Source organism: Rhinolophus sinicus, chromosome X, assembly GCF_036562045.2.
Source record: "Rhinolophus sinicus isolate RSC01 chromosome X, ASM3656204v1, whole genome shotgun sequence".
In the NCBI taxonomy this organism is placed as follows: Eukaryota; Metazoa; Chordata; class Mammalia; order Chiroptera; family Rhinolophidae; genus Rhinolophus; species Rhinolophus sinicus.
The window spans coordinates 76,903,215-76,929,822 of NC_133768.1; the positions used below are offsets into that span (position 1 = coordinate 76,903,215).

A 26,608-nucleotide genomic window follows, 5' to 3' on the forward strand; every position below is an offset into this window, starting at 1 on the left:
GTTTTCTTTTTGCTGTTCAGATTGGGTGTTTTCTGCTACCTTATCTTCTAAATTGCTAATTCAATCCTCTGCTTCATCTAATCTACTGTTGATTCCCTGTAATGTCCCCTTCATTTCCATTATTGTGTTCTGTATTTCTGACTGGTTCTTTTTTATATTTTCTATCTCCATTTTTGTTTGCTATCTCTTTGTCGAAGTACTCCCTGAGATCATTGAGCATACTTACAACCAGTGTTTAGAATTCTGCATCTGGTAGATTGCTTGTCTCCATTTTGTTTAGTTCTTTTTTCTGGAGCTTTGTCCTGTTCTTTTATTTGGGACATGTTTTTTTGTCTCCCCACTTTGGCTGCCTCCCTGTGTTTGTTTCTATGTATTAGGTAGGGCTGCTATATCTCCTGGTCTTAGTAGGGTGGCCTTATGTCGTAACTGTGCTGTGGCGCTCAGTGGCACAGTCTTTCTGGTCACCTGTGCACTCTGTGCACTCCAAGTGTGTCCCTTGTATGGATTGTGTGTGCCCTCCCATTGTAGTTTAGCCTTTGATGCTGTTTGCACAACAGTGGGTGGTTCTGCCCTTCAGGCTGATTGGTTGTGAGGATGGGCCATGACTACAGTGGAGGAGTTGTGTTGCAGGGGTTGACCCTACGGAGCAGGATCTGCCTAACTGGGGTCTGGTGCCTGCCCAATCTGTTCCTTTGGTGTGTTGTCCTTGGAGGTGGCTGGATGATGCTCCGTCTCATTTCAAAGATGGCCACTGGGTGCACCAGCCCCAGGGCCACCTGGAAGGGGACTTGCTGTTCAAGTTCAGCTGCAGCCCATGCCCCACCTGGGACCACATGGCAGGAGCCACAAAGCAATCCACAGATGGCTGCCACCTTCACCTGTTTGGAGGTGCCTTGAGAGGCCAAGATGTAACCCAAGGCTGGCTGCTGATACTGCTGGGCTTAGGGCTCCTGAGTCAGATGTATGCGGCACATTCAAGTCAGATGTTACTTGTCTCAGTTCCTTGAACCTTTGAGAAACTCTAGGAAAGTCTGCAGCATGAGCCAAAACATTTGGTTTGTATGAAAAAGCCACTGGAATTGGCTTGGGTATGCCCAAAAGTTGGGTTGGGTGGGGTCTGAATCAACAGGGCATGGTGAAAGTTGGTGTCAGCCAGCTTGATGGAGACTCAGATATGGTGGCTGCCTACATCTACATGCCGGGAAGGGGGAGAACTGAACAAAGAAACAATGGCTTCCACCAGCTCCTCTGCCTGGGTGAAAGCTGCACCTCCAGCCCTCGTCCTGAAGCTATACAACTAAGTTCCCCCCACCCTTATGTTCCTGTTGCCTCTCCAGCTGCTGCCCCAGTGCTGGAGCTCAGAGCCAGTGATTCCATTGTTAAGTCCATTCACGGTCCCACTAAGAGGAGCACCTAGGACTCCAGCCACCCTCCATCTCACTCAGCCACAATCTTCTCTGATTTTCACAACCACAAATTAAGTGGATTTCTATCCCTGGCACTGGAACCCTGGGCTGGGGAGTCTGGTGTGTTACTGAGATCCCTTGTTCCTTAGGGAGAAGAAGACCAAGATATCCCTCCCAATTTTTAATGGTCACACATGGATGTGGGATAAGCCGGTTCCCCATCTCTGCCCCTCCTACCAGTCCTAAGGTGGATTCTTCTGTATGTCCTTGGTTGTAGGTTTAGCAAGAATTTCAGGCAATTCTAAATTATGGTTGTTTTATAGTTTAGTTGAAATTTGATGTGGTCATGAGACAAGGTAAGCACAACATTTACCTACTGCACCATCTTCACCAGCTATTTGCATTATCTCATTTTAAAGAAGAAGCTGAAGCAATCTCAGAGAGGTTAGGTAAGTTATCCAATATATCGTGGCTCATAGGTGGCAAAACCAGGGTTGGATTCTTGGTCTGTCTTGACTCTAGAGCCCTGCAGCCTCTTAACACCACCTGATGATGCCTAAAGGTTAGGTTTCCACATGCTCAAAATCCTGAAAGCCCAATTTTGTCTTCAAATGACAAAAGAATCAGGTTTGCAAGTGATTGCTCCTATTCCACCTGGGCAGTAGCGAGGAGCTGCAGTTCTTCCATGAGGTATCAAGTGAAGGCTGGTCTTGAAAATTCATTCCTATATGTTCAGAATTGTTAATTCTTAATTCTCAAGGTGTCATACAAGGCCTCCCTTCCCAATTGCTTTAGTGCAGTGGTTCTCTACCAGGGGTCATTTTGTTCCCCAGGTAACTTTGGCCATGAGTAGAGACATTTTTGGTTGTCACAACTAGGGTGAGTGCTAATGGCACCTACTGCATAGAGGCCAGGAACACTGCTAGACATCCTATAATGCACAGGACAGCCCCCACAACAAGGAATTACCTGTCCCTAAATGTCAATAGTGCTTAGTTTGAGAAACCCTAGCCTAAAATATAATGGTAGAGGTTTGTTCAGAAACATGGACCATAGCTGTAGCCCTGGGTCAAGGCCATGGAAAGAAAATAGGACTACCTACATTTTCTACTGCAAAGATGGCATTCAAGCTGTCCAAACACCTCTGTTGAGTGACTGGACAGGAGCCAAGGCTAATGCAAGGAACTGAAATCATCACCATGTACAGGCTGAGGTTTCCCAACCTCAATCCTAATTACAGTTATTGTCTGAGACAACATAAAATGCACTCTCCCAATGATCCAGTGTATAACCTCTTCTAATCTGTCATTTAAAAGTCAGCCCTAAAAATGGTTTCCAAAAAATAATTTTGTCTTACAATCCAGGCATTATATTGAGCTTTCACACCACTCCCACTGTCAAGGTATTCTGCCTTCTCCTACCATGTCCTATATCATTTGGCTGAAAGATTAACTATGAGTATCTGTCCAAATCAAAGATCCCATGAAAATCAAGCCAAAAGACAATAGAGAAAGACAGAAGATATGTATTTTTCCTTGCAATCTGCTTCTTAACTTCTTTAGGCTTTTAACACCCATGTTTACTGGCCACCTGGGCACTGAAAGCATATCTGCATGCTGAGGAGCAAACTGGGAAATCACATGCCATAAAGGATTATACCTCTAAGCAGATGCAGTTCACGCAGTAAACCAATCCATAAGGTTCTAGGTAAGGATGCCATCTCTCACCCACTCTGTACTTTTGGTCTTGAAACATGCAGTATGTCTCTGAATCTGTGAAGAAGGAGATGGAGAATATGCCTGTTAGAAAACATGGACCAAGTCACAGAATCCAAAGGCAATCACAGGTTCCATCTGTTTTAGTGTATATCAAAGGAAGAGGCATAGGGAATATTTACAGAACCCCTACTATGGGCTCAGAGTTTTACATATTTTGCTTAGTTGACCCTATAATGACCCAGTAAGGTAGGTACTACTAGTTTTTTTTTAAGGTTTTTTATTGGGGAAGGGGAACAGGACTTTACTGGGGAACAGTGTGTACTTCCAGGACTTTTCCAAGTCAAGTTGTTGTCCTTTCAATCTTAGTTGTGGAGGGTGCAGCTCAGCTCCAGGTCCAGTTGCTGTTGTTAGTTTCAGGGGGTGCAGCCCACCATCCCTTGCAGGAGTCGAACCGGCAACCTTGTGGTTGAGAGCGTGCGCTCCAACCAACTGAGCCATTTGGCCACCAGGGAGCTGAGTGGCAGCTCATTGACTTTATTCTAGTTGCAGAGGGCGCAGCTTTCTGGCCCATGTGGGAAATGAACTGGCAGCCCAGCTGCCCAGAGCTCGCACTCTAATCAACTGAGCGACCCATCCACCCCGGTAGGCACTACTGTTGTCTCATGTTATAGATGGCGGAAATCAAGGGTTATATAACCAGTAAGTAACTTACATGAGACTCAAACCCAGGTTTGCCTGACAGCGAAGCCAAAATCTTGACTACTGCTCTGTTAAAATGGTAAGATAAGCGAGCATGTCATGTGTCCTTTTGAAAAAGGTTGTGCTTCCTTGCTTTGGAAAAGCAAGCTAATATCTGAAATGCTGATCTATCAAAACATTCTCTGGTACACATTTCCCTGATGATTAAAATCGAAAAAATAAGTAAAAGACATATAAACAAGAAATTGGCAGAAGTTGTTTCCAACAAATAAAGTATTAGTATCTTGAATATTTTTTAATCATTGAAATCAATAAGTAAAAGACTAACAAATCCAATAGAAAAATGGTTTAAGGACATGAATAGCAATTTAGAGAAGAACAAATGGGAACAGACAATGAACAGGAAAAGATGTTCAACCACACTTGTAATCAGAGATTCAAATTAAAATTACACTGAGGCTTTGTACATCTGAAACTAATAAACAAACAAACAAACAAAAAAAAACCTATACTGAGATAATGGTCTTAAATTGCTTACTGTTTCCAAGACCCATGATTCTTTCCAACTACCCACAAGATAAATTCCAATTTACTTTTCAAATTTTTAGTTCTGACTTCTGAATGATGAACTAGGAGTCAGAAAATCTAGGTTTGAATCCTCACTTGCTCTAGCTGCATGGCATTGAGCAAGTCATTTAAATTCTATCAATCTCATTTCTCAGCATGTGTGAAATACGAATTACATGTTTCTCTCACAGATGTTGAAGGGTTAAATGAAGCTCTCTGTAAGTTATAAAGTGCTACAAAATGTAGGATGTTATTTTATATTAATTGATTATTTTCTAGTTAGAAAAGTAATCCATGCTCAATGTAAAAAATTGGAAAACACATACAAACACACAAAAAGAACAAAATAAAAACATAAAACTATATAGACTAAAGAAACATTACACACAAATCCAGCACAAGAAGACAACCACTTTTAATATGCTGGTAACATAATTAGCTCAGGGATTGAAGAAAAAAATGAAATGGGAAATTAAAAAGTATTTTGTATTAAATGAAAATGATAAGTTGTTGACAATGAACAACAAATGACAACTTATCAAAGTTTGGCTGAAGAAATACATAAAGGGAAATTTATATCACTAAATACCTATATTAGAAAAGATGAAAAGTCTCAAATCAACACAATAAACTACAAAATATAGAACAAAACAAACCAAAAGCAAATAGAACGAAGGAATTATAAAAAAACAGAAAATAATAAAAATTGAAAACAGAAAATCAATAGGAAAACAATCAGTGAGACCAAAACCTGGTTCTTTAAGAAGATCAATAAAATTGATAAATTTCTAGCAAGACTAACAAAGATTTAAAAAAAGAGAGAAGATGCAAATTACCAATATTAATGACAAAATACAGCACTGATTGCATTATAAATGCAAAGTTACATATTAGCAAAGTTACATATATTTCGGGTGTACAATTCTGTATTACATCATCTATAAATCCCATTGTGTGTTCACCACCCAGAGTCAGTTCTCACCCCAATAAACTTTAACAACAACAACAAAAATCCTATAGATATTAAAAGGATAAAAAGGGAATATTATGAATAACTTTACATAAGTTAATTTAACAAGTTAGATGAAATGGATTAATTCCTTTAAGACACAATTATCAATGCTTACTAAAGAAGCAATAGATAACCTGATTCGTCCTATATATTTTAGTGAAATTATATTTGTAGCTAAAAACTTTCTCACAAAATAAACTCCTGGGCCAGATAGCTTCTCTGGTTAATTCTATCAAACAGTCTACCAAACACTTTAGAGAAATGAAGAGGATGCAGTACTTCCCAAATGAATCTTTGATGTAAGCATTATATTGATACTAAAACCCGATAAAGATATTACAAGACAAAATCTACATACCAATATCCCTCATGAATGTAGATATAAAAATTCTCAACAAAATATTAGTAAATTAAATTAAAAATACATAAAAAATAATACTTCATGAGCAAGTGGCATTTATTCTAAAAATTAAAGGCTAATTCAAAATTCACAATTCAATCAATGTAATTCACTATACACAATATTCTATATCCATCCTTGACAGAAACTCTCAAGAAACTAGAAAAGGGCCTTCCTCAACCTGATAAAGGGCATCTACAAAACACCTACACCTAACATCATACTTAATGGCAAAAGACAATGTTTTCCCCCTAAGATTGTGAATTATTCAAGGATGTCTGCTTCACCACCAGCCAGTGAAATCAGGTAAGCAAAATAAATAAAAGGCACAGATATAATTGGAAATAAAAAAGTAAGACTGTTTCTATTTAACAGATGATACGACTATCTACAAAGAAAAACCTCATAGAATCTATTTAAAAGTAACTATAAATATGTCATAGAAACGGTGGCATGAGGTGAGCCTCTTGAAATCTCCCTTGGAATTTACAACAAATTAAACAGCTGTAATTCCACAAAGGACTCCCTGTGCAGCAGACAGGCGAGACTAATAGATGTGTAATTGAAATTATCTGAAGGTGGGCAAATTGGGCTAGCAGGGGGAAGTGCAGAGATATGGGCTGTGTGAGGCAGCAGGACACAGACTAGAGCTAGGAGATCCGAGCTCACTGCATTCTGGAGCTACAGAAGCCATAGGAGAGGGAAGAATTCGCACTGCTAGTGGTCCCCTTATGGAGCACGGTCCCGCCTGAGGGATCAGCATATAACATGGCCGAACCAAACGGTCACAACAGAGACTTCGGCAGAGAACTCGGAGCAAAGATGGAGGGAAGAAGGGTGAGAATGGTGGTTTAAGCTCTCACTGCCAAGCAGAAGATGGAAGGCATAGGTACCATCCCCTGACCCTCCCAGAATTCAACCAACACCAACCTGCCCAGTGCTAGAAGTGGAGGAGTAGCAGCGTCAGATCAAAAGAACAGACTATTTGCAGTTCTGAGAACTGTGGACTCTCAGTTCAACTAGTTCTGGCAAAGGGGAGGGAGCCTTGGGTGTAGGACAGGCGAGGCTGTGGTCACCACCATTGCTCAGAGCCACCATTCACAACCCAACCCGCTCTTGCCCACACCTATCTGGGCAGATCCCTGCAGGAGTAAACAGAGCCGCAGAAACACATAGGCTGTCAATCTGGTGCAGGGAGAGTTTTGGAAATTCACAAGCTCTCAACATCTGCCCATGAAGCAGTGCCCTGAGACCCAGGCAACCTGTTTACAGAGGAGAAGCCCACTTTTCAGGGAATCCCCCATTGTATGAGAAGTTAGAACAGTGGAGAAGAAATATAACACTACAGAATGAGAAAAATCAAAGGCTGTATTGGCAGAGAAAATAAAACATTCCACAAACATCTACTGGAAAGCAAAAGAAAGACCTGCAACGTGTTGCAGAACCCACTCCTGTAGATGCCTAGAAAGAAAAATAACAATTCATTAATTGCCATGAATAACCAAGGTAACAAGGCCACTCAGAAAGAAAATGAAAAGTCTCCAGAAAACAAATTTAAAGACATGGAAATAAGGGACTTAAATGAAAGAAAATACAAGATCGCAGTTCTGAAAAAACTCAATGAGATGCAAGAAAACACAGAAAGGCAGTTTAATGAAATCAGAAACACAATCAAAGAACAACATGAACATTTTACCAAAGAGATTGAATTTTAAAAAAGAACCAAATAGAATTTCTGGAGATTAAGAACTCAATAGTAGAAATTAAGAATGAAATAACCAGCTCAGGTAGTAGAGTTGACCAGATGGAGGAAAGAATCAGTAACATCGAAGATAGAAATCTGGAAATGACACGGATGGAAGAAGAAAGAGACTTGAGACTTCAAAGAAACGAAAGAACTCTACAAGAACTTTCTGACTCCATCAGAAAGAGCAATATAAGAATAATGGGCATACCAGAAGGAGAAGAAAGAGAGAAGGGAACAGAGAATATATTCAAACAAATAGTAGATGAGAACTTCAGAAACTTGTGGAAAGAACTGGATCCTCGAATCCAAGAAGCAAATAGAACACCTAATTACCTCAACCCCAACAGGCCTTCTCCAAGGCACATTGTATTGAAGTTGTCAAAAATCAAATACAAAGAAAGAATCCTCAAGGACGCCAGGGAAAAGAAGACGATAACCTACAAGGGAAAACCCATTAGATTATCATCAGATTTTTCAGCAGAAACTTTACAAGCCAGGAGGGAATGGAACCAAATAGTCAAACTATTGAAAGGGATAAATTATAAGCCAAGAATAATATATCCAGCAAAGATATCCTTTAGATATGAAGGAGGAATAAAGACCTTTCCAGACATACAGAAGCTAAGGGAATTTTCGAATACACAACCTGTAGTACAAGAAATAAATACTAAAGGAGACTATTAGCCACCATCAACAGGGACAATTTGTGGCAACCAAAATATAAAAAAGGGGGACAGTAAAGGCCTGAACTGGAATATGGGACTGGAGAAAGTAAGCATGGTGAAGAAATGGAATACTCTAAATATCAAACTTTCTTTTACATAAACTTAAGGGCAACCACTCAAAAAAAATCCAGAACTGAAATATATACTGTAATAAAAGAAGAAACAGAGGGGAAAATCATAGAATACCACCACACAGAAATAATAGACAACAACAAAAAGGCAAAGAAACAATGGAGACACAGTCTTACCAGAAAACTAAAGATAGAATGACAGGAAATCCTCACATATCAATAATCACCCTAAATGTAAATGGACTGAACTCACCAATAAAAAGGCACAGAGTAGCAGATTGGATCAAAAACGAAACCCAACCATATGCTGTCTCCAAGAGACACATCTCAGCTACAAGGACAAGCATAGACTCAAAGTGAAAGGGTGGAAATTGACACTCCAAGCAAATGGTATCCAGAGAAAATCAGGTGTAGCCATAATGATATCAGATGAAACAGACTTCAGGTGAAAAAGATAACAAGAGACAAAGATGGACATTTCATAATGGTAAAGGGACTATACAACAAGAAGACATAACAGTCATCAATATTTATGCCCCAATCAGGAGCACCAAATATACCAAGCAACTACTAACAGAACTAAAGGGAGAAATTGACCAAAACACAATTATACTAGGGGACCTAAATACATCATTGACAGCTATGGATAGATCATCCAAACAGAAAATAAATAATGAAATAGCAGCCCTAAATGACACATTAGATGAAATGGGCATAATTAACATTTATGGAGCACTTCATCCTAAAACATCAGACTATACATTCTTTTCTAGTGTACATGGAACATTCTCAAGGATAGACCATATATTGGGACATAAAACTACCTCAGCAAATTTAAGAAGATTTAAATCATACCAAGCATATTCTCTGATCACAAGGCTTTGAAATTGAATATCAACTGAAAAAAGAAAGCAGGAAAAACCACAAATACATGGAGATTAAACAACATACTTTTAAAGAACGACAGGTCAAAGAAGAAATTAGAGGAGAGATCAAAAGATACAAAGAAACAAATGACAATGAAAATATATCCTACCAAAATTTTTGGGATGCAGGGAAAGCAGTTTTAAGAGGGAAATTTATATCATTACAGGCCTATCTCAAGAAACAAGAAAAATCCCAAATAAATAACCTCACATTACACCTTAAAGAACTAGAAAAAGAAGAACAAATGAAACCCAAGGTCAGCAGAAGAAAAGAAATAATAAAAATCAGAGCAGAACTAAATGAAATAGAGAACAAAAAGACAATAGAAAAAATTAATGTAACAAAGAGCTGGTTCTTTGAAAAGATTAATAAAATTGACACACCCTGGCCTAGACTCACTAAGATAAAAAGAGAGATGACACTAATAAACAAAATCAGAAATGAAAAAGGCGAAGTTATCACAGAGGTCACAGAAATACAAAGGATCATCCAAGAATACTATGAAGGATTATATGCCACCAAATTCAATAACCTAAAGAAATGGACAAGTTCTTAGACACATACAGCCTTCCTAGGCTGAACCATTGAAGAACTGGAAAATCTAAACAGACCAATCACCAGTAAGGAAATTGAATCAGTCATCCAAAACCTTCCCAAAAGCTAAAGTCTGGGACCAGGTGGCTTCACTAGTGAATTCTACCAAACCTTCAAAGGGGATCTAATACCAATCCTGCTCAAACTCTTCCAAAAAATTTAAGATCAATATCCCCTAACTCATTTTATGAGGCCAACATTACCTTGATACCAAAACCTGGTAAGGATAACCCCAAATAAGAAAATTACTGACCAATACCTCTGATGAATACAGATGCAAAATTCTTAAACAAAATTCTAGCATATTTAATGCAACAATGCATTGAAAAGATTATACATCACGACCAAGTGGGATTCATCCCAGAGGCACAAGGATGGTTGAACAAATGTAAATTCATCAACGTAATACACTACATAAACAAAATAAAGGACAAAAATCATATGATTATAGCAATAGATGTAGGAAAAGCACTTGAGAACACCATATATTTGATCCCCTTTACCCTCATCTACCACTCCCCTCCCCCCTTACTCTCTGGTAACCACTGAACTATTGTCTGTGTCTATGAGTTTTCAATTCTCTATTTATTTGTCTTGTTCCTTGTTGGTTTCAGTTTTATTTCCCACAATTCAGGGAAATTATAGAAGAAAACATAGGTACTAAACTTATGGACCTTGGGTTAAAAGAGGATTTTATGAATTTGACCTCAAAGGTAAGGGAAGTAGAAGGTAAAATTAATGAATGGGACTATTTCAAACTAAAAAGCCTCTGCACAGAGAAAGGAACCGTCAACAAAATAAAGAGGCAATCAACGGAATGGGAGAATTTCTTTGCAAACTATGCCTCCAATAAGGGGCTAATATCCAAAATATAAGAAACTGAACAACAAAAAAACAACCCAATTAAAAAATGGACAGAGGACCTGAGTAGACATTTCTCCAAAGAGAACATACAGATAGCCAATAGACGTATGAAAAGATGTGCAATATCACTAATCATCAGATAAATGCAAATGAACACCACATTGAGATATCACCTCACACTTGTTAGAATGGCTATCATCAATAAACCAACAAACAACAAGTGTTGGTGAGGATGTGGAGAAAAAGGAACCCTGACATACTGATGGTGGGAATACAGAGTGGTGCAGCCACTGTGGAAGGCAGTGTGGAGGTTCCTCAAAAATTAAGAATAGAATTACCGTATGACCCAGCAATCCTCTCCTGGGTATATATCCCAAAAGTCTGAAAACATTTATCTGTAATATGTATTCCAATGTTCATTGCAGCTTTATTTACAGTGACCATGACATTGGAAATAACCAAAGTGTCCTTCAATAGATGATTGGATAAACAAGATGTGGTATATATTTACACAAAACATCTGCCATAAGTGAAGATGAAATGGTGCCATTTGCGACAACATGAATGGAGATTATTATGCTAAGTGAAATAAATCACACAGAAAACAGTGGAAATGCAATTGAGTAGACACTTCAACCAAGAAGATATACAGGTGTCAAACATATCCATTAGTCATCAGGAAAATACAAACTGAAACCAATATGAGATATCACCATCCACCTATTAGAATGGCTGATTACTGACTCTGGGTGATGAACACACAATGGGATTTATAGATGATGTAATACAGAATTGTACACCTGAAATCTATGTAATTTTACGAACAATTGTCACCCCAATAAATTTAATAAAAAATAAAATAAAATAAAAATAAAAAAATAATGGCTGATTAAAAAAAATCAACAATAGAAAGTGCTGATGAGCAACTGAAACTGTGCTTATACTTTGCTGTTGGAAATGAAAAATTACAGGCACTCTGGAAAACAACTTCACAATTTTAAAGTTAAAAATACACTTAATATACAACCTAGCAATCCCACTCCTAAGTACTTTCCTGAGTGAAATTAAAATTGTATCTTAAAACAAAAACCTGCATGTAGATTTATAAAGTGGCACTCTTCATTGTCAGCAACACCTGGAAGCAACTCAAATGTTCTTCAACTGATGAATTTATAAACATCCAAACAATTGAATATTAGTCAGCCATAAAAAGAAATGAGAGACTCCTATGCGCAAACATGGATAAATTTCAAAGGCATTATGTTCAATGAAAAAAGCCAGACTCAAAGTCTACATACATACTATATGTTTCCAATTATTTTTATTCCGGAAAAGGCAAAACTACAACAGAAAACAGATCCACAGTTGCCAAGGACTGGGGTGGGGGAAGAATTTTATTATGAAGAGGCATGGAGTAAAACTTTTTTAGTGATGAAACCATTTCATATCATGATTATGGTGGTGCCCACATGACAGAATGTATTTGTCAAAACTCACAAAACCCTACTCTAGAAAAAGGGTGATTTTCTTGCATGTAAATCATATCTTAATAAAACAATAAAAATGACATATATTTAGGAAAGAAAAATCCTGTGTTTCCCCAAAAATAAAACCTAGCCAGACCATCAGCTCTAATGCACCTTTTGGAGCAAAAATTAATATAAGACCCGGTATTATATTATATTATATATTATATTATATTATATTATATTATATTATATTATTTTACATTATATTATATTATATTGCAATGTATTGCACTGCACTGCATTGCAATGCATTATATATGATTCGGTATTATATGATATGATATGATACGATATGATATGATTATATTACATTATATTATGTTATTATATTATACCTGGTCTTATATTAAAATTACACCGGGTCTTATGTTAATCTTTGTTCCAAAGGACGCGTTAGAGTTGATGGTCTGGCTAAGTCTTATTTTTGGGGAAACACAGTCACACATAATTGCACCACCAGAAGATACCCACTTTTAATATTCTAGCAATGTCCCTCCAGTCTTTTTTTATTTAATAGACTTTATTTCTTTTTTTTAATTAAAGTTAATTGGGGTCAAAATTGTTAGTAAAGTTACATAGATTTTAGGTGTACAATTCTATATTACATCATCTATAAATACCATTGTGTGTTCACCACCCAGAGTCAGTTCTCCTTCCATCACCATATATTTGATCCCTTTTACACTCATCTCCCACCCCCCACCCCCCTTACCCTCTGGTAACCACTAAACTATTGTCTGTGTCTATGAGTTTTTGTTTCTCATTTGTTTGTCTTGCTCTTTTGTTGTTTTTGTTTTATAGACCACATATCAGTGAAATCATATGGTTCTCTGCGTTTTCTGTCTGACTTATTTCGCTTAGCATTATGCTCTCAAGATCCATTCATGTTGTCACAAATGTTCCTATATCATATTTTCTTACGACCGAATAGTACTCCATTGTGTATATATACCACAACTTCTTTATCCATTCATCTATCGAAGGACATTTTGGTTGTTTCCATGTCTTCGCCACCGTAAATAAAGCTGCAATGAACATTGGAGCACACATGTCTTTATGGATAAATGTTTTCAGATTTTTTGGGTAGATACCCAGGAGAGGGATTGCTGGGTCATATGGTAATTCTATTTTTAAAATTTTTTGAGGAGCCTCCACACTGCCTTCCATAAGGGCTGCACCAGTCTGCATTCCCACCAACAGTGTATGAGGGTTCCTTTTTCTCCACAGCCTCTCCAACACTTGTTATTATTTGTCTTGTTGATGATAGCCATTCTGACTGTGGTGAGGTGATATCTCATTGTGGTTTTTTATTTGCATTTCTCTGATGATTAGTGATGTTGAACATTTTTTCATATGTCTATTTGCCATTTGTATGTCCTCTTTGGAGAAATGTCTCTTCAGGTCCTCTGCCCATTTTTCAATTGGGTTGTTTGTTTTTTTGCTGTTGAGTTGCATGAGTTCCTTGTATATTTTGGATATTAGCCCCTTATCGGAGGCACTGTTTGCAAAAATCTTCTCCCATTCAGTTGGTTGCCTCTTTATGTTGTCGGTGGTTTCTTTTGCTGTGCAGAAGCTTTAAGTTTCATATAGTCCCATTCATTTATTTTAGCTTTTACTTCCATTGCCTTTGGAGTCAAATTCATAAAATGCTCTTTGAACCCAAGGTCCATAAGTTTAGTACCTATGTTTTCTTCTATGCAGTTTATTGTGTCAGGTCTTATGCTTAAGTTTGGATCCATTTTGAATTAATTTTGGTACATGGTGACAGATAGCAGTCCAGTTTCATTCTTTTGCACGTGGCTATCCAATTCTCCCAGCACCATTTATCGAAGAGGCTGTTTTTCTCCATTGTATGTTTTTTGCTTCTTTGTCAAAAATTATCTGTCCATATTTATGTGGTTTTATTTCTGGGTTCTCAATTCTATTCCATTGGTCTACGTGTCTTTTTTTGCCAATACCATGCTGTTTTGATTAGTGTAGCCCTGTAGTACAAGCTAAAGTCAGGGAGTGTGATACCTCCAGTATTGTTCTTTTTTCTTAAGATTGCTTTGGCTATTCGGGGTCTTTTGTGGTTCCATACAAATCTGATGATTTTTTGTTCTATTTCTTTAAAAACTGCCATTGGGATTTTGATGGGGTTTGCATTAAATCTGCATATTGCTTTGGGTAATATGGCCATTTTAACTATGTCGATTCTTCCAATTCATGAGCACGGAATGTCTTTCCATTTCTTTGTGTCTTCTTCAATTTCTTTCAAAAATGTCTTATAGTTTTCAGCATATAGGTCTTTCACATCCTTGGTTAAGTTTATTCCTAGGTATTTTATCCTTTTTGCTGCAATTGCAAAAGGAATTGCTTTTTTCTTTTTCTGAGATTTCATTGTTAGTATATAGGAATGCAATGGACTTTTGTACGTTGACTTTGTAGCCAGCAACTTTACTGTATTCGTTGATTGTTTCTAATAGCTTTTTGGTGGAGTCTTTAGGGTTTTCTATATATAGCATCATGTCATCTGCAAAGAGTGACAATTTAACTTCTTCATTCCCAATTTGGATGCCTTTTATTTCTTTCTCTTGCCTGATTGCTCTGGCAAGGACTTCCAACACTATGTTGAAAAGCAGAGGTGATAGGGGACAGCCCTGTCTTGTTCCTGAACGTAGAGCAAAGGGCTTCAGTTTTTCACCATTAATTATGAGATTAGCTGAGGGTTTGTCATATATGGCCTTTATTATGTTAAGGTATTTTCCTTCTATACCTATTTTATTAAGTGTTTTAATCATAAATGGATGTTATATCTTGTCAAATGCTTTTTCTGCATCAATTGATATAATCATACGGTTTTTGTCTTTTATTTTGTTTATGTGATGTATCACATTGATTGATTTGCCTATGTTGAACCACCCTTGTGCCCCTGGGATGAACCCCATTTGGTCGTGATGAATAATCTATTTCACGCATTTTTGCATTCGCTTTGCTATAAGTTTGTTTAGGATTTTTGCATCTGTATTCATCAGAGATATTGGTCTGTAGTTCTCTTTTTTTGTGTTATCCTTACCAGGTTTTGGTATCAGGGTAATGTTGGCCTCATAAAATGAGTTAGGGAGTACTGTCTTCTCTTCAATTTTCTGGAAGTGTTTGAGCAGGATTGGTATTAGACCCTCTTTGAAGGTTTGGTAGAATTCCCTAGTGAAGCCATCTGGTCCAGGACTTTTGCTTTTGGTGAGGTTTTGGATGACTGATTCAATTTTACTGGTGATCGGTCTGTTTAGATTTTCCAGTTCTTCATGGTTCAGCCTTGGAAGGCTATATGTTTCTAAGAACTTGTCCATTTCTTCTAGGTTATTGAATTTGGTGGCATATAGTCCTTCATAGTATTCTTGGATGATCCTTTGTATTTCTGTGGCATTCGTGATAACTTCCCCTTTTTCATTTCTGATTTTGTTTATTAGTGTCTTCTCTCTTTTTATCTTAGTGAGTCTAGCCAAGGGTTTGTCAATTTTGTTAATCTTTTCAAAGAACCAGCTCTTTGTCACATTAATTTTTTCTATTGTCTTTTTGTTCTCTATTTCATTTAGTTCTGCTCTGATTTTTGTTATTTCCTTTCTTCTGCTGACCTTGGGTTTCACTTGTTCTTCTTTTTCTAGTTCTTTAAGGTGTAACATGAGGTTATTTATTTGGGATTTTTCTTGTTTCTTGAGATAGGCCTGTAATGATATAAATTTCTGTCTTAAAACTGCTTTCTGCATCCCAAAATTTTGGTAGGATGTATTTTCATTGTCATTTGTTTCTATGTATCTTTTGATCTCTCCTCTAATTTCTTCTTTGACCCAGTTGTTCTTTAAAAGTATGTTGTTTAATCTCCATGTATTTGTGTTTTTCCTGCTTTCTTTTTACAGTTGATATCCAATTTCAAAGCCTTGTGATCAGAGAATATGCTTGGTATGATTTCAATCATCTTAAATTTGTTGAGGCTGATTTTATGTCCCAATATATGGTCTATCCTTGAGAATGTTCCATGTACCCTAGAAAAGAATGTATAGTCTGATGTTTTAGGATGAAGTGCTCTACATATGTCAATTATGTCTATTTCATCTAATGTGTCATTTAGGGCTGCTATTTCATTATTTATTTTCTGTTTGGATGATCTATCCATAGCTGTCAATGATGTATTTAAGTTCCCTAGTATAATTGTGTTTTGGTCAATCTCTCCCTTTAGTTCTGTTAGTAGTTGCTTGGTATATTTCAGAGCTCCCTTATTGGGGCATAAATATTGATGATTCTTATGTCTTCTTGTTGTATAGTCCCCGTATCACTATGAAATGTCCATCTTTGTCTCTTGTTATCTTTTTCACCCTGAAGTCTGTTTCATCTGATAGCATTATGGCTACACCTGACTTTCTCTGGATACCATTTGCTTGGAGTGTCAATTTCCACCCTTTCACTTTGAGTCTATGCTTGTCCTTGTAGCTGAGATGTGTCTCTTGGAGACAGCATATGGTTGGGTTTAGTTTTTTGATCCAATCTGCTACTCTGTGCCTTTTTATTGGTGAGTTCAGTCCATTTACATTTAGGGTGATTATTGATATGTGAGGATTTCCTGTCATTCTATCTTTAGTTTTCTGGTAAGGCTGTGTCTCCATTGTTTCTTTGCCTTTTTGTTGTCTATTATTTCTGTGTGGTGGTATTCTATGATGTTTCCCTCTGTTTCTTCTTTTATTACAGTATATATTTCAGTTCTGAATTATTATTTTTTTGAGTGGTTACCCTTACGTTTATGTGAAAGAAAGTTTGACGTTTAGAGTATTCCATTTTCTTCAGCATGCTTACTTTCTCCATTCCCATATTCTGGTTCAGGACTTTACTCTCTCCCTTTCTATGTTTTGGTTGCCACAAATTCTCCTGTTTATGATGCTCGAATAGCCTCCTTTAGTATTTCTTGTAGCTCAGGTCGTGTATTAGAAAATTCCCTCAGCATCTCTATGTCTGGAAAGGTCTTTATTCCTCCTTCATATTTAAAGGATATCTTTGCTGGGTATATTATTCTTGGCTCATAATTTCTCTCTTTCAATAGTTTGAATATTTGGTTCCACTCCCTCCTGGCTTGTAGAGTTTCTGCTGAAAAATCTGATGATAATCTAATGGGCTTTCCTTTGTAGGTTACCGTCTTCTTTTCCCTGGCTGCCTTGAGGATTCTTTCTTTGTCTTTGATTTTTTACAGCTTCAATACAATGTGCCTTGGAGAAGGCCTGTTGGGATTGAGGTAATTAGGTGTTCTATTTGCTTCTTGGGTTCTAGGATCCAGTTCTTTACACAAGTTTGCTAAGTACTCATTGACTATTTGTTTGAATATACTCTCTGTTCCCTTCTCTCTTTCTTCTCCTTCTGGTATGACCATTATTTTTATATTGCTATTTCTAATGGAATCAGAAAGTTCTTGTAGAGTTCTTTCATTTCTTTTAAGTCTCAAGTCTCTTTCTTCTTCCATCTGTGTAATTTCCAGTTTTCTATCTTCGATGTCACTGATTCTTTCTTCCATCTGGTCAACTCTGCTACCTAAACTGGCTATTTCATTCATAATTTCTTCTGTTGAGTCCTTAATCTCCAGAAATTCTATTTGGTTCTTTTTTTAAAAATTCAATTTCTTTGGGAAAATGCTCATGTTGTTCTGTGATTGTATTTCTGAGGTCATAAAAATGCCTTTGTTTTTTCTTCCATCTCGTTTAGTTTTTTCAGAACTGCAATCTCGAATTCTTTGTCATTTAAGTCACATATTTCCATATCTTTAAGTTCATTTTCTGGAAACTTTTCACTTTCTTTCTAAGCTGTCTTGTTCCCTAGGCTATTCATGGCAATTAATCATTTATTGTTTCTCTTCCTAGACATCTGCAGCAGCGGGTTCTGCAAAAGGTTGACAGGAAGAGGTCTTTCTTTTGTTCTCCAGTACGTGTTGGAAGAATGTTTTATTTTCTCTCCGACTGCAGCCCTTTTTTCTCTCTCACACTGTAGTGTTATGTTTTCTCTGCACTATTCCTGATTCTCACACAATGGGGGGGATTTCTTGGAAGGTGGGCTTCTCCTCTGTTACGAATTTGCCTGGGTCATAACGCACCATGTCCCTGTAGGGATGCCAAGAGCTTTTCAAGTTCCAAAACTCTTCCTGCACCAGATTCAGAGCCTGTGTGTTTAAGCAGTTCTGTTTACTCCTGCAGGGATCCGCCCAGATAGGTGAGGACAGGGGCAGAGTAAGTTGTTAGAGATGGCCCAGAGCAACGGAAGTGACCACCACCACAGCCAGTCCTACTTCCACAGCTCCCTCCCCTTTGCCGGAACTAGTTAGGCTGTGAATCTGTGTTTGCAGACCACAGGTCTCAGAACTGCAAATATTCTGTTCTTCTGATCTGACACTGCTACTTTTCGACTTCTAGCACTGGGTAGCTGGGGGCAGGGCGCATTCCGGGAGGATTGGGAAGTTTCGGCTAGTCTGAGGCCTAAGGCTTCCATTCTCTGCGCAGCAGTGAAGGCTTAAACCACTGTTTTCAGCCTTCTTCCCTCAGTCTTTCCTCCGAGGTCTCTGCCGTGAGTGTTGGGTTCAGCCACGTTATATCCTGTTCCCTCAGCCCTGTGGGCTGTAAATGGAGCCTTAGCAGTCCAAGTTCTTCCCTCTCCAGCAGCTGCAATAGTTTCGGGATGCAGTGGGATTGGAGCACAGAGCTATGTCTGCGTCCTGTGCTCTTGTGGCTCCGTCTCTGCACTTCTCCCTTCCCTCCTCCCCTGCTCACACGATTTGCCAACCTTCAAGTGAATTCAGCAGTGAGACTCTTCATCTTGCCTGTCTCGTGTGCTGCGAGTCCTTTGTGGAGTTATAGTTGTTTGATTAGTTGTAAATTCCAGGGGAGATTTCCAGAGGCTCTCCTCTTGCCGCCATTTTGATGACGTCCGAGTCCGACTTTATTTCTTAGGACAGTTTAGGTTTACAAGAAAATTGAGCAGAAGTGACAAACAGTTCCTTTATATCCCCCTCTTGACCCCCAACTCCACTTTCCCCTATTATTAACATCTTGCATTAGTGTAGTACATTTGTTACAACAAATGAACTAATATTGATATATTAATATTAACTAAAGGACATAGTTTACATGAGAGTTAACTTTTTGTTTTGTATAGTTCTATGTGTTGTGAGATATGTCCACCATTACAGTAGCATACAGAATAGTTTCACTGCCATAAATATCCCCTGCACTCTGCCCATTCATCTCTTGCCTCCTCTGTCCCCTAAACTCTTGAAAACCACTGATTTTTTTTTTTTTTTACTGTCCCTATGGTTCTGTCTTTTCAAGATGTTATATAGATTCCAAGATGTTATATAGGGCATTCTGTCTTTTTAGACTGGCTGATTTCACTTACTAATATGTATTTAAGGTTCCTCCATGTCTTTTCATAGCTTGACAGCTTATTTAATTTTATCATTGACTAATGTACCATTGAATGGACATCAATTCACCTATTAAAGGACATCTTGGTTGTTTCTAAGTACTGGTAATTGTGAATAAGTTTTCAACTCATTTAGAAAATACCTAGGAGTTGCGGTTGCTGGATTGCATAGTAAGGCTATGTTTAGCATTGAATGAAACTGCCTTCCAAAGTGATAGTGCCATTTTGCGTTCCCACAAGCAATAATGAGAATTCCTGTTGTTCCACATCCTCACCAGTATTTGGTGATGGTGTCGTATTTTTCAGTATTAGCCATTCTAATAGGTGTGTAGTAGTGACTCATTTATTGGTTTAATTTGCAGTGCCCTTAAAGATATATGTTGAGCATCTTTTCATATATTTATTTGCCAGCTGTATATCTCCTTTGGTGAGTTGTCTGTTTAGTTCTTTTGCCCAGTTACTAATTGGGTTGTTCATTTGCTTATTGTAGAGATTAACAGGTCTTTGTATATTTCGGATACAAGTCCTTTATCAAAAATCTGTTTTGCAAATATTTGAACTCAGTCTGTGTGTGACTTGTCTTTTCACTCTCAGTGTCATTTGCACAACACAATTTTTTACTTTTAATGAAGTCCAATTTATCATTTTTTTTCTTTAATGGATCATGCTTTTTGTGTTGTATCTAAAAACTCATTACCAAACTCAACATAACCTAGATTTTCTCCTATGTTTTGTTCTAGAAGTTTTATACTTCTGCATTTTACATTTAGGTCTTTGATCCATTTTAAGTTATTGTTATGAAGGTTTAAACTCAGTGTCTACATTCATTTTCTGTGTTTTTTTTTTCTTTTTGCATGTGGATGTTTAGTTGTTCAAGTACCATTCAAAGATTACCAAGGAATTATCCAATGAATTGTCTTTCCTCCTTTTTTTTTAATTTTATTTTATTAAATTTATTGGGGTGACAATTGTTAGTAAAATTACATAGATTTCAGGTGTACAATTCTGTATTACATCATCTATAAATCCCATTGTGTGTTCACCACCCAGAGTCAGTTCTCCTTCCATCACCATATATTTGATCCCCCTTACCCTCATCTCCCATCCCCCAGCCCCCTTACCCTCTGGTAACCACTAAACTATTGTCTGTGTCTATGAGTTTCTGTTTCTCATTTGTTTGTCTTGTTCTTTTGTTGTTTTTTGGATGGATCTTGAGAGTGTAATGCTGAGCGAAATAAGTCAGACAGAAAAAGCAGAGAACCATGTGATTTCACTGATATGAGACATATAAAAATCTTTTTAATGGTTATTTTGACACTGCACTTTTCAGCAACAGCACACTGTCTTGATTACTGTAGCTTTATAGCAAATCTTGAAGTTGATTAGTGTCAGTCCTCTGACTTTACTGTTCTTGTTCAATATTGTGTTGGCAATTCTGGGTCTTTTGCCTTTCCACATAATTTTAGAATCACTTTGTTGATTTCCACAATGTAAATTGCTGGGATTTTGATTGGTATTGCATTGAATCTATAGATCAAGTTGGTAAGAACTGGTATCTTAACAACATTGGGTCTTCCTCTCCATGATCATGGAATATCTTTCCACTTATTTGATTTCTTTCATGAAAATTTTATTGTTTTCCTCACATAGATCTTATACACATTTTGCTAGATTTATACTTAAGTATTTTGGTGGGAGTTTGTGTCTGTTTTTGTTTTTGCTTGGTGCTAATGTAAATGCATCATGTTTTTAATTACAAATTACAATTGTTCATTGAAGGCAATTGACTTATATATTACACTTCTATCCTTCAGCTTTGCTACAATCACTTATCATTCCAGGAAGGGTGTTGTTTTTTTATTGATTCTTTGGGATATTTTACATAGATAATCATGTTATCTGTGAATAAAGATAGTTTTATTTATTTCTTCCAAATCTGTATACACTTTATTTTCATTTCCCATGTTATTGCATTACCTAGGACTTCAAATACAATCTTGAATTAGTGGGGACGTCATTGCTTTGTTCTTGATCTTAGGGGAAAGGCATTTAATTTCTCTCCATTAAGTATGATGTTAGCTGTAGATTTTTTGTAGATGTTCTTTATGAAGTTGAAGAAATTCTCCTCTATTCCTAATTTGCTGGATAGTGTTAGAGTTTGTCAAGTGCTTTAATTGTGTCTATTGATATTATCATGTGATTTTTCTTCTTTAACCTGTCGATGTTATAGATTATTACATTACATGATTTTTGAATGTTAAAATAGTCTTGCATACCTGGAATAAATCTCATTGGGTTGTGGATTTTTCCTACATTGTTGGATTCCATTTGCTAATATTTTGTTGGGGATTTTTTCATAGGAGACATTGATCAGTAAAGTTTTCCTTTCTTGTAATGTCTGCCTGGTTCTGGTATTAGGGCAATGTTAGTCCCATAGAGTGAGTTAGGGAGTGTTCCTTCTGCTTCTATCTTCTGAAACAGATTGTAGAGTACTGGTATTATTTCTTCGTTAAATGTTTGGTAAAATTCACCAGTCTGGGCCTGGTGCTTTCTGTTTCAAAAGATTATTAACTATTGATTCAATTTATTTAATAGATGTAACCAATTAAGACAGTTTATTTTTTATCTTGTGTGAGTTTTGGTAGATTATATCTTCTTATGTATTGGTTAATTTTTTTTCTAAGTTATCAGATTTGTGGTATTTTTCACAATATTCCTTTATTATCCTTTTTATGTGCACAGGATCAGCAGTAATGGCTTTTCTTTCATTTCTGATATTAGTAATTTGTGTCTTCTCTCTTTTTTATTCTTAGTTAATGTAGCTAGAGGTTTGTGTATTTTATTAATCTCTTCAAGAACAAGTTTTTGGTTTCATTGATATTTCTCTATTGTTTTCCTAGTTTTACTTATATTGATTTATGCTTTAACTTTTTTTTTTCACTCTCTTTTTTTTAATTAAATTTATTGGGGTGACAATTGTTAGTAAAATTACATAGATTTCAGGTGTACAATTCTGTATTACATCATCTATAAATCCCATTGTGTGTTCACCACCCAGAGTCAGTTCTCCTTCCATCACCATATATTTGATTCCCCTTACCCTCATCTCCCACCCCCCACCCCCAACCCCCTTACCCTCTGGCAACCACTAAACTATTGTCTGTGTCTATGAGTTTTTGTTTCTCATTTGTTTGTCTTGTTCTTTTGTTGTTTTAGTTTTATATACCACATATCAGTGAAATCATATGGTTCTCTGCTTTTTCTGTCTGACTTATTTCGCTTACCATCATACTCTAAAGATCCATCCATGTTGTCACAAATGTTCCTATATCATCTTTTCTTACCGCCAAATAGTATTCCATTGTGTACATATACCACAACTTCTTTATCCATTCATCTATCGAAGGACATTTTGGTTGTTTCCATGTCTTCGCCACCGTAAATAAAGCTGCAGTGAACATTGGTGCACACATGTCTTTACGGATAAACGTTTTCAGATTTTTTGGGTAAATACCCAGGAGAGGGATTGCTGGGTCATATGGTAATTCTATTCGTAATTTTTTGAGGAACCTCCACACTGCCTTCCATAACGGCTGCACCAGTCTGCATTCCCACCAACAGTGTATGAGGGTTCCTTTTTTTCCACAGACTCTCCAACACTTGTTACTATTTGTCTTGCTGATGATAGCCATTCTAACTGGGGTGAGGTGATATATCATTGTGGTTTTTATTTGCAAAATTAAACAGCAATGATTAGTGTTATTGAGCATTTTTCATATGTCTAATTGCCATTTGTATGTCCTCTTTGGAGAAATGTCCCTTCAGGTCCTCTGCCCATTTTTCAATTGGGTTGTTTGTTTTTTTGTTGTTGAGTTTCATGAGTTCCTTGTATATTTTGGATATTAGCCCCTTATCGGAGGCACTGTTTGCAAAAATATTATCCCATTCAGATGGTTGCCTCTTTATTTTGTCGATGGTTTCTTTTGCTGTGCAGAAGCTTTTAAGTTTAGATATTTCCTTTTCCTTATATATTAATCTATGCTATAAATTTCCCCTAAGCACTGCTTTCCGTGCATCCCATGAATTTTGACAAACTGTATATTTATTTTCAAATAATTCAAAATAATCTTAAATGACTTGAGATTTCTCTGACCCATATAATATTTAGAAGTACATTGTTTAATCTACAAGTATTTTGGGAATTTACAGCTATCTTTCTGTTATTGATTTCTATTTTAACTCCAGTTTTGTTTGAGAGCATACTTTGTAAAATTTTTATTCTCTTAAATTTGTTAAAGTGTGTTTTATGACCCATGAATCTGGTCTATCTTGCTGATGTTCCTTGTGAGCTTGAGAAGAATGTGTATTCTGCTGTTGTTGGATGACATGTGCCATAGATGTTAATTAGATGTTAATTAGATCGGATTGATGTTCAGTTTAATTGTATCCTTATTGATTTGCTGCCTTCTGGATCTCTTAATTATTAGTAGAAGGGTATAAAAGTCTCCAACTATAATAGTGGATTTATCTGTATTTCCCTTGGAATTCTAACAGTTTCTGTCTCACATATTTTGATGCTCTCTATACAAATAATTTTGACTGTTCTGCTTTACATGAAATTAATATAGCTACTCCAGCTTTCTTTTGATTAGTGTTAGCATGCTTTATCTTTCTCCACCTCTTTATTTTTCATCTGCGTGTAACTATATTGAAAGTGGGTTTCTTGTAGACAACATCTAGTTGGGTCTTATTTTTTTATCTACTCTGAGAGTTTCTGTCTTTTAATTGGTGTGTATAGACCACTCACATTCAAAGTATTATTGATACAGGTAGATTAACATTGACCATATTTATAATAATTTCCTATTCACTGAGTTTGATTTATTTTTTCTTTTATATATGTGTGTTTCACTTCTTTTTCTGCCTTCTCTGGCTTTAATTGAGCATTTTCCATTATTCCATTCTCTTTCTTCTCTTAGCATACAAATTACACCTCTTAAAAAAAGTTTAGCAGTAGCCCTAGACTTTGCAATATACATTTACAACTAATCTAAGTCTGCATTCAAATAACATAATGCTTACAGGTAGAGCAGATACAGTACAGCAGAGTATTCCCAAGTCCTTTCTTCCATCCTTTATAAGATTGCTGTCATTGATATCACTTTTTTATGAGACATAATCATTCCATTCATTGTTGCTGTTATTATTTTGAATACTTTTTCTGTTAGATCAATTAAGAATATAAAAAATTAAAATATTTTATTTCTATTCTTTCTCTAATGCTTTCCGTTTTTTTATGTAGATCTGATTTCCTGACGTATGCCATTTTCCTTCCTTAAGAATTTCTCTTAACATTTCTTGCAAGGCAGTTAACAAATTTCTTGTAGTGTGTCTGAGGAAATCTGTTGCTCATTCATTTTTTTTTAAATTTTATTAGTTTCAGGTGCACAAGACAAAGCAAAACTTAGATGTTTATCATTTATATCCCTCACAATGTGTGAACCCCCCTCCCCCATCCACTATCCCTCTGACCTCGCACAAAGCCATTACATTTCCACTGTCTCTATTCCTAATGCTGTACTCCGCTTCCTGTAACAATATACATACAAATATATAAATATATAAATATATAAATATATAAATATATAAATATATAAATATATAAATATATATATATATATATATATAAATATATATATATATATATATATATATATATATATATATATATATATATATAATTATAGTTGGCATTCAGTATTGTTCAGCTTCAGGTGTACCGTGCAGAGATCAGGCATCTACATCATCCCGGAGGTGGTCTCCCAAATGGGACACATGTCCATCGGATACCCTACAACATCTTTACATTATTGACTACGTTCACCAAATTAATTTTCAAAACCCCGTGGCCATCTTGTGGTTACCGACTATTTTCTAAACCTCTCATCTTCCCCTTTATCCCCACTCCCCTGCCCCTCTAGCAACCCTCAGTTTTTCCTCTATGTCTCCAAAACTGTTTCTGATTAGTTCATTCACTTTTGAAGGGTAGTTTTCATGGATACACAATTCTGCGTTGGTAGGATATTTCTTTCAACAATTTAAGTGTTTCACTCCGCTGTCTTCCCACTTGCACAGTTTCTGAAGACAAATTGGACATAATTTTTATTTTTTTTTTAGTTTTTAATTTTTTTAATTAGTTTATTGGGGTGACAATTGTTAGTAAAATTACATAGATTTCAGGTATACAATTCTGTATTACATCCTCTATAAATCCCATTGTGTTCACCACCCAGAATCAGTTCTCCTTCCATCACCATATATTTGATCCCCTTTACCCTCATCTACCAACCCCCACCCCCTTACCCTTTGTTAACCACTAAACTATTGTCTGAATCTATGAGTTTTTGTTTCTCATTTGTTTGTCTTGCTCTTTTGTTGTTTTCGGTTTATATACCACATATCAGTGAAATCATACGGTTCTCGACTGTTTCTGTCTGACTTATTTTGTTTAGCATTAAAATTTCAAGATCTATCTATGTTGTCACAAATGGTCGTATTTCATCTTTTCTTACCACCAAATAGTATTTCATTATCTATATATACCACAACTTCTCTATCCATTCATCTATCGAAGGACATTTTGGTTGTATTCATGTCTTCGCCACCATAAATAAAGCTGCAATGAACATTGCAGCTTTGTGTCTTTATGGATAAATGTTTTCAGATTTTTTGGATAGATACCCAGGAGAGGGAATGCTGGATCATATGGTAATTCTATTCGTAATTTTTTGAGGAACCTCCACACTGCCTTCCATAACGGCTGCACCAGTCTGCATTCCCACCAACAGTGTATGAGGGTTCCTTTTTCTCCAAAGCCTCTCCAACACTTGTTACTATTTGTCTTGTTGATGATAGCCA

At 36.6% G+C, this 26,608-nt stretch overlaps 1 protein-coding gene across 10 annotated transcripts in view; it reads right to left on the reverse strand.

Annotated features, from left to right (window-relative positions):
• CHRDL1 (chordin like 1) overlaps nt 1-26,608 on the reverse strand; it is a 187,607-nt gene that overhangs the window by 135,339 nt on the left and 25,660 nt on the right. For all 10 annotated transcript variants that reach the window (XM_074323572.1, XM_074323573.1, XM_019718631.2 and 7 more), the window contains exon 3: nt 3,066-3,178. In XM_074323572.1, coding sequence (XP_074179673.1) covers nt 3,066-3,178 — 113 coding nt within the window. The remainder of the gene's footprint in view (nt 1-3,065; nt 3,179-26,608) is intronic.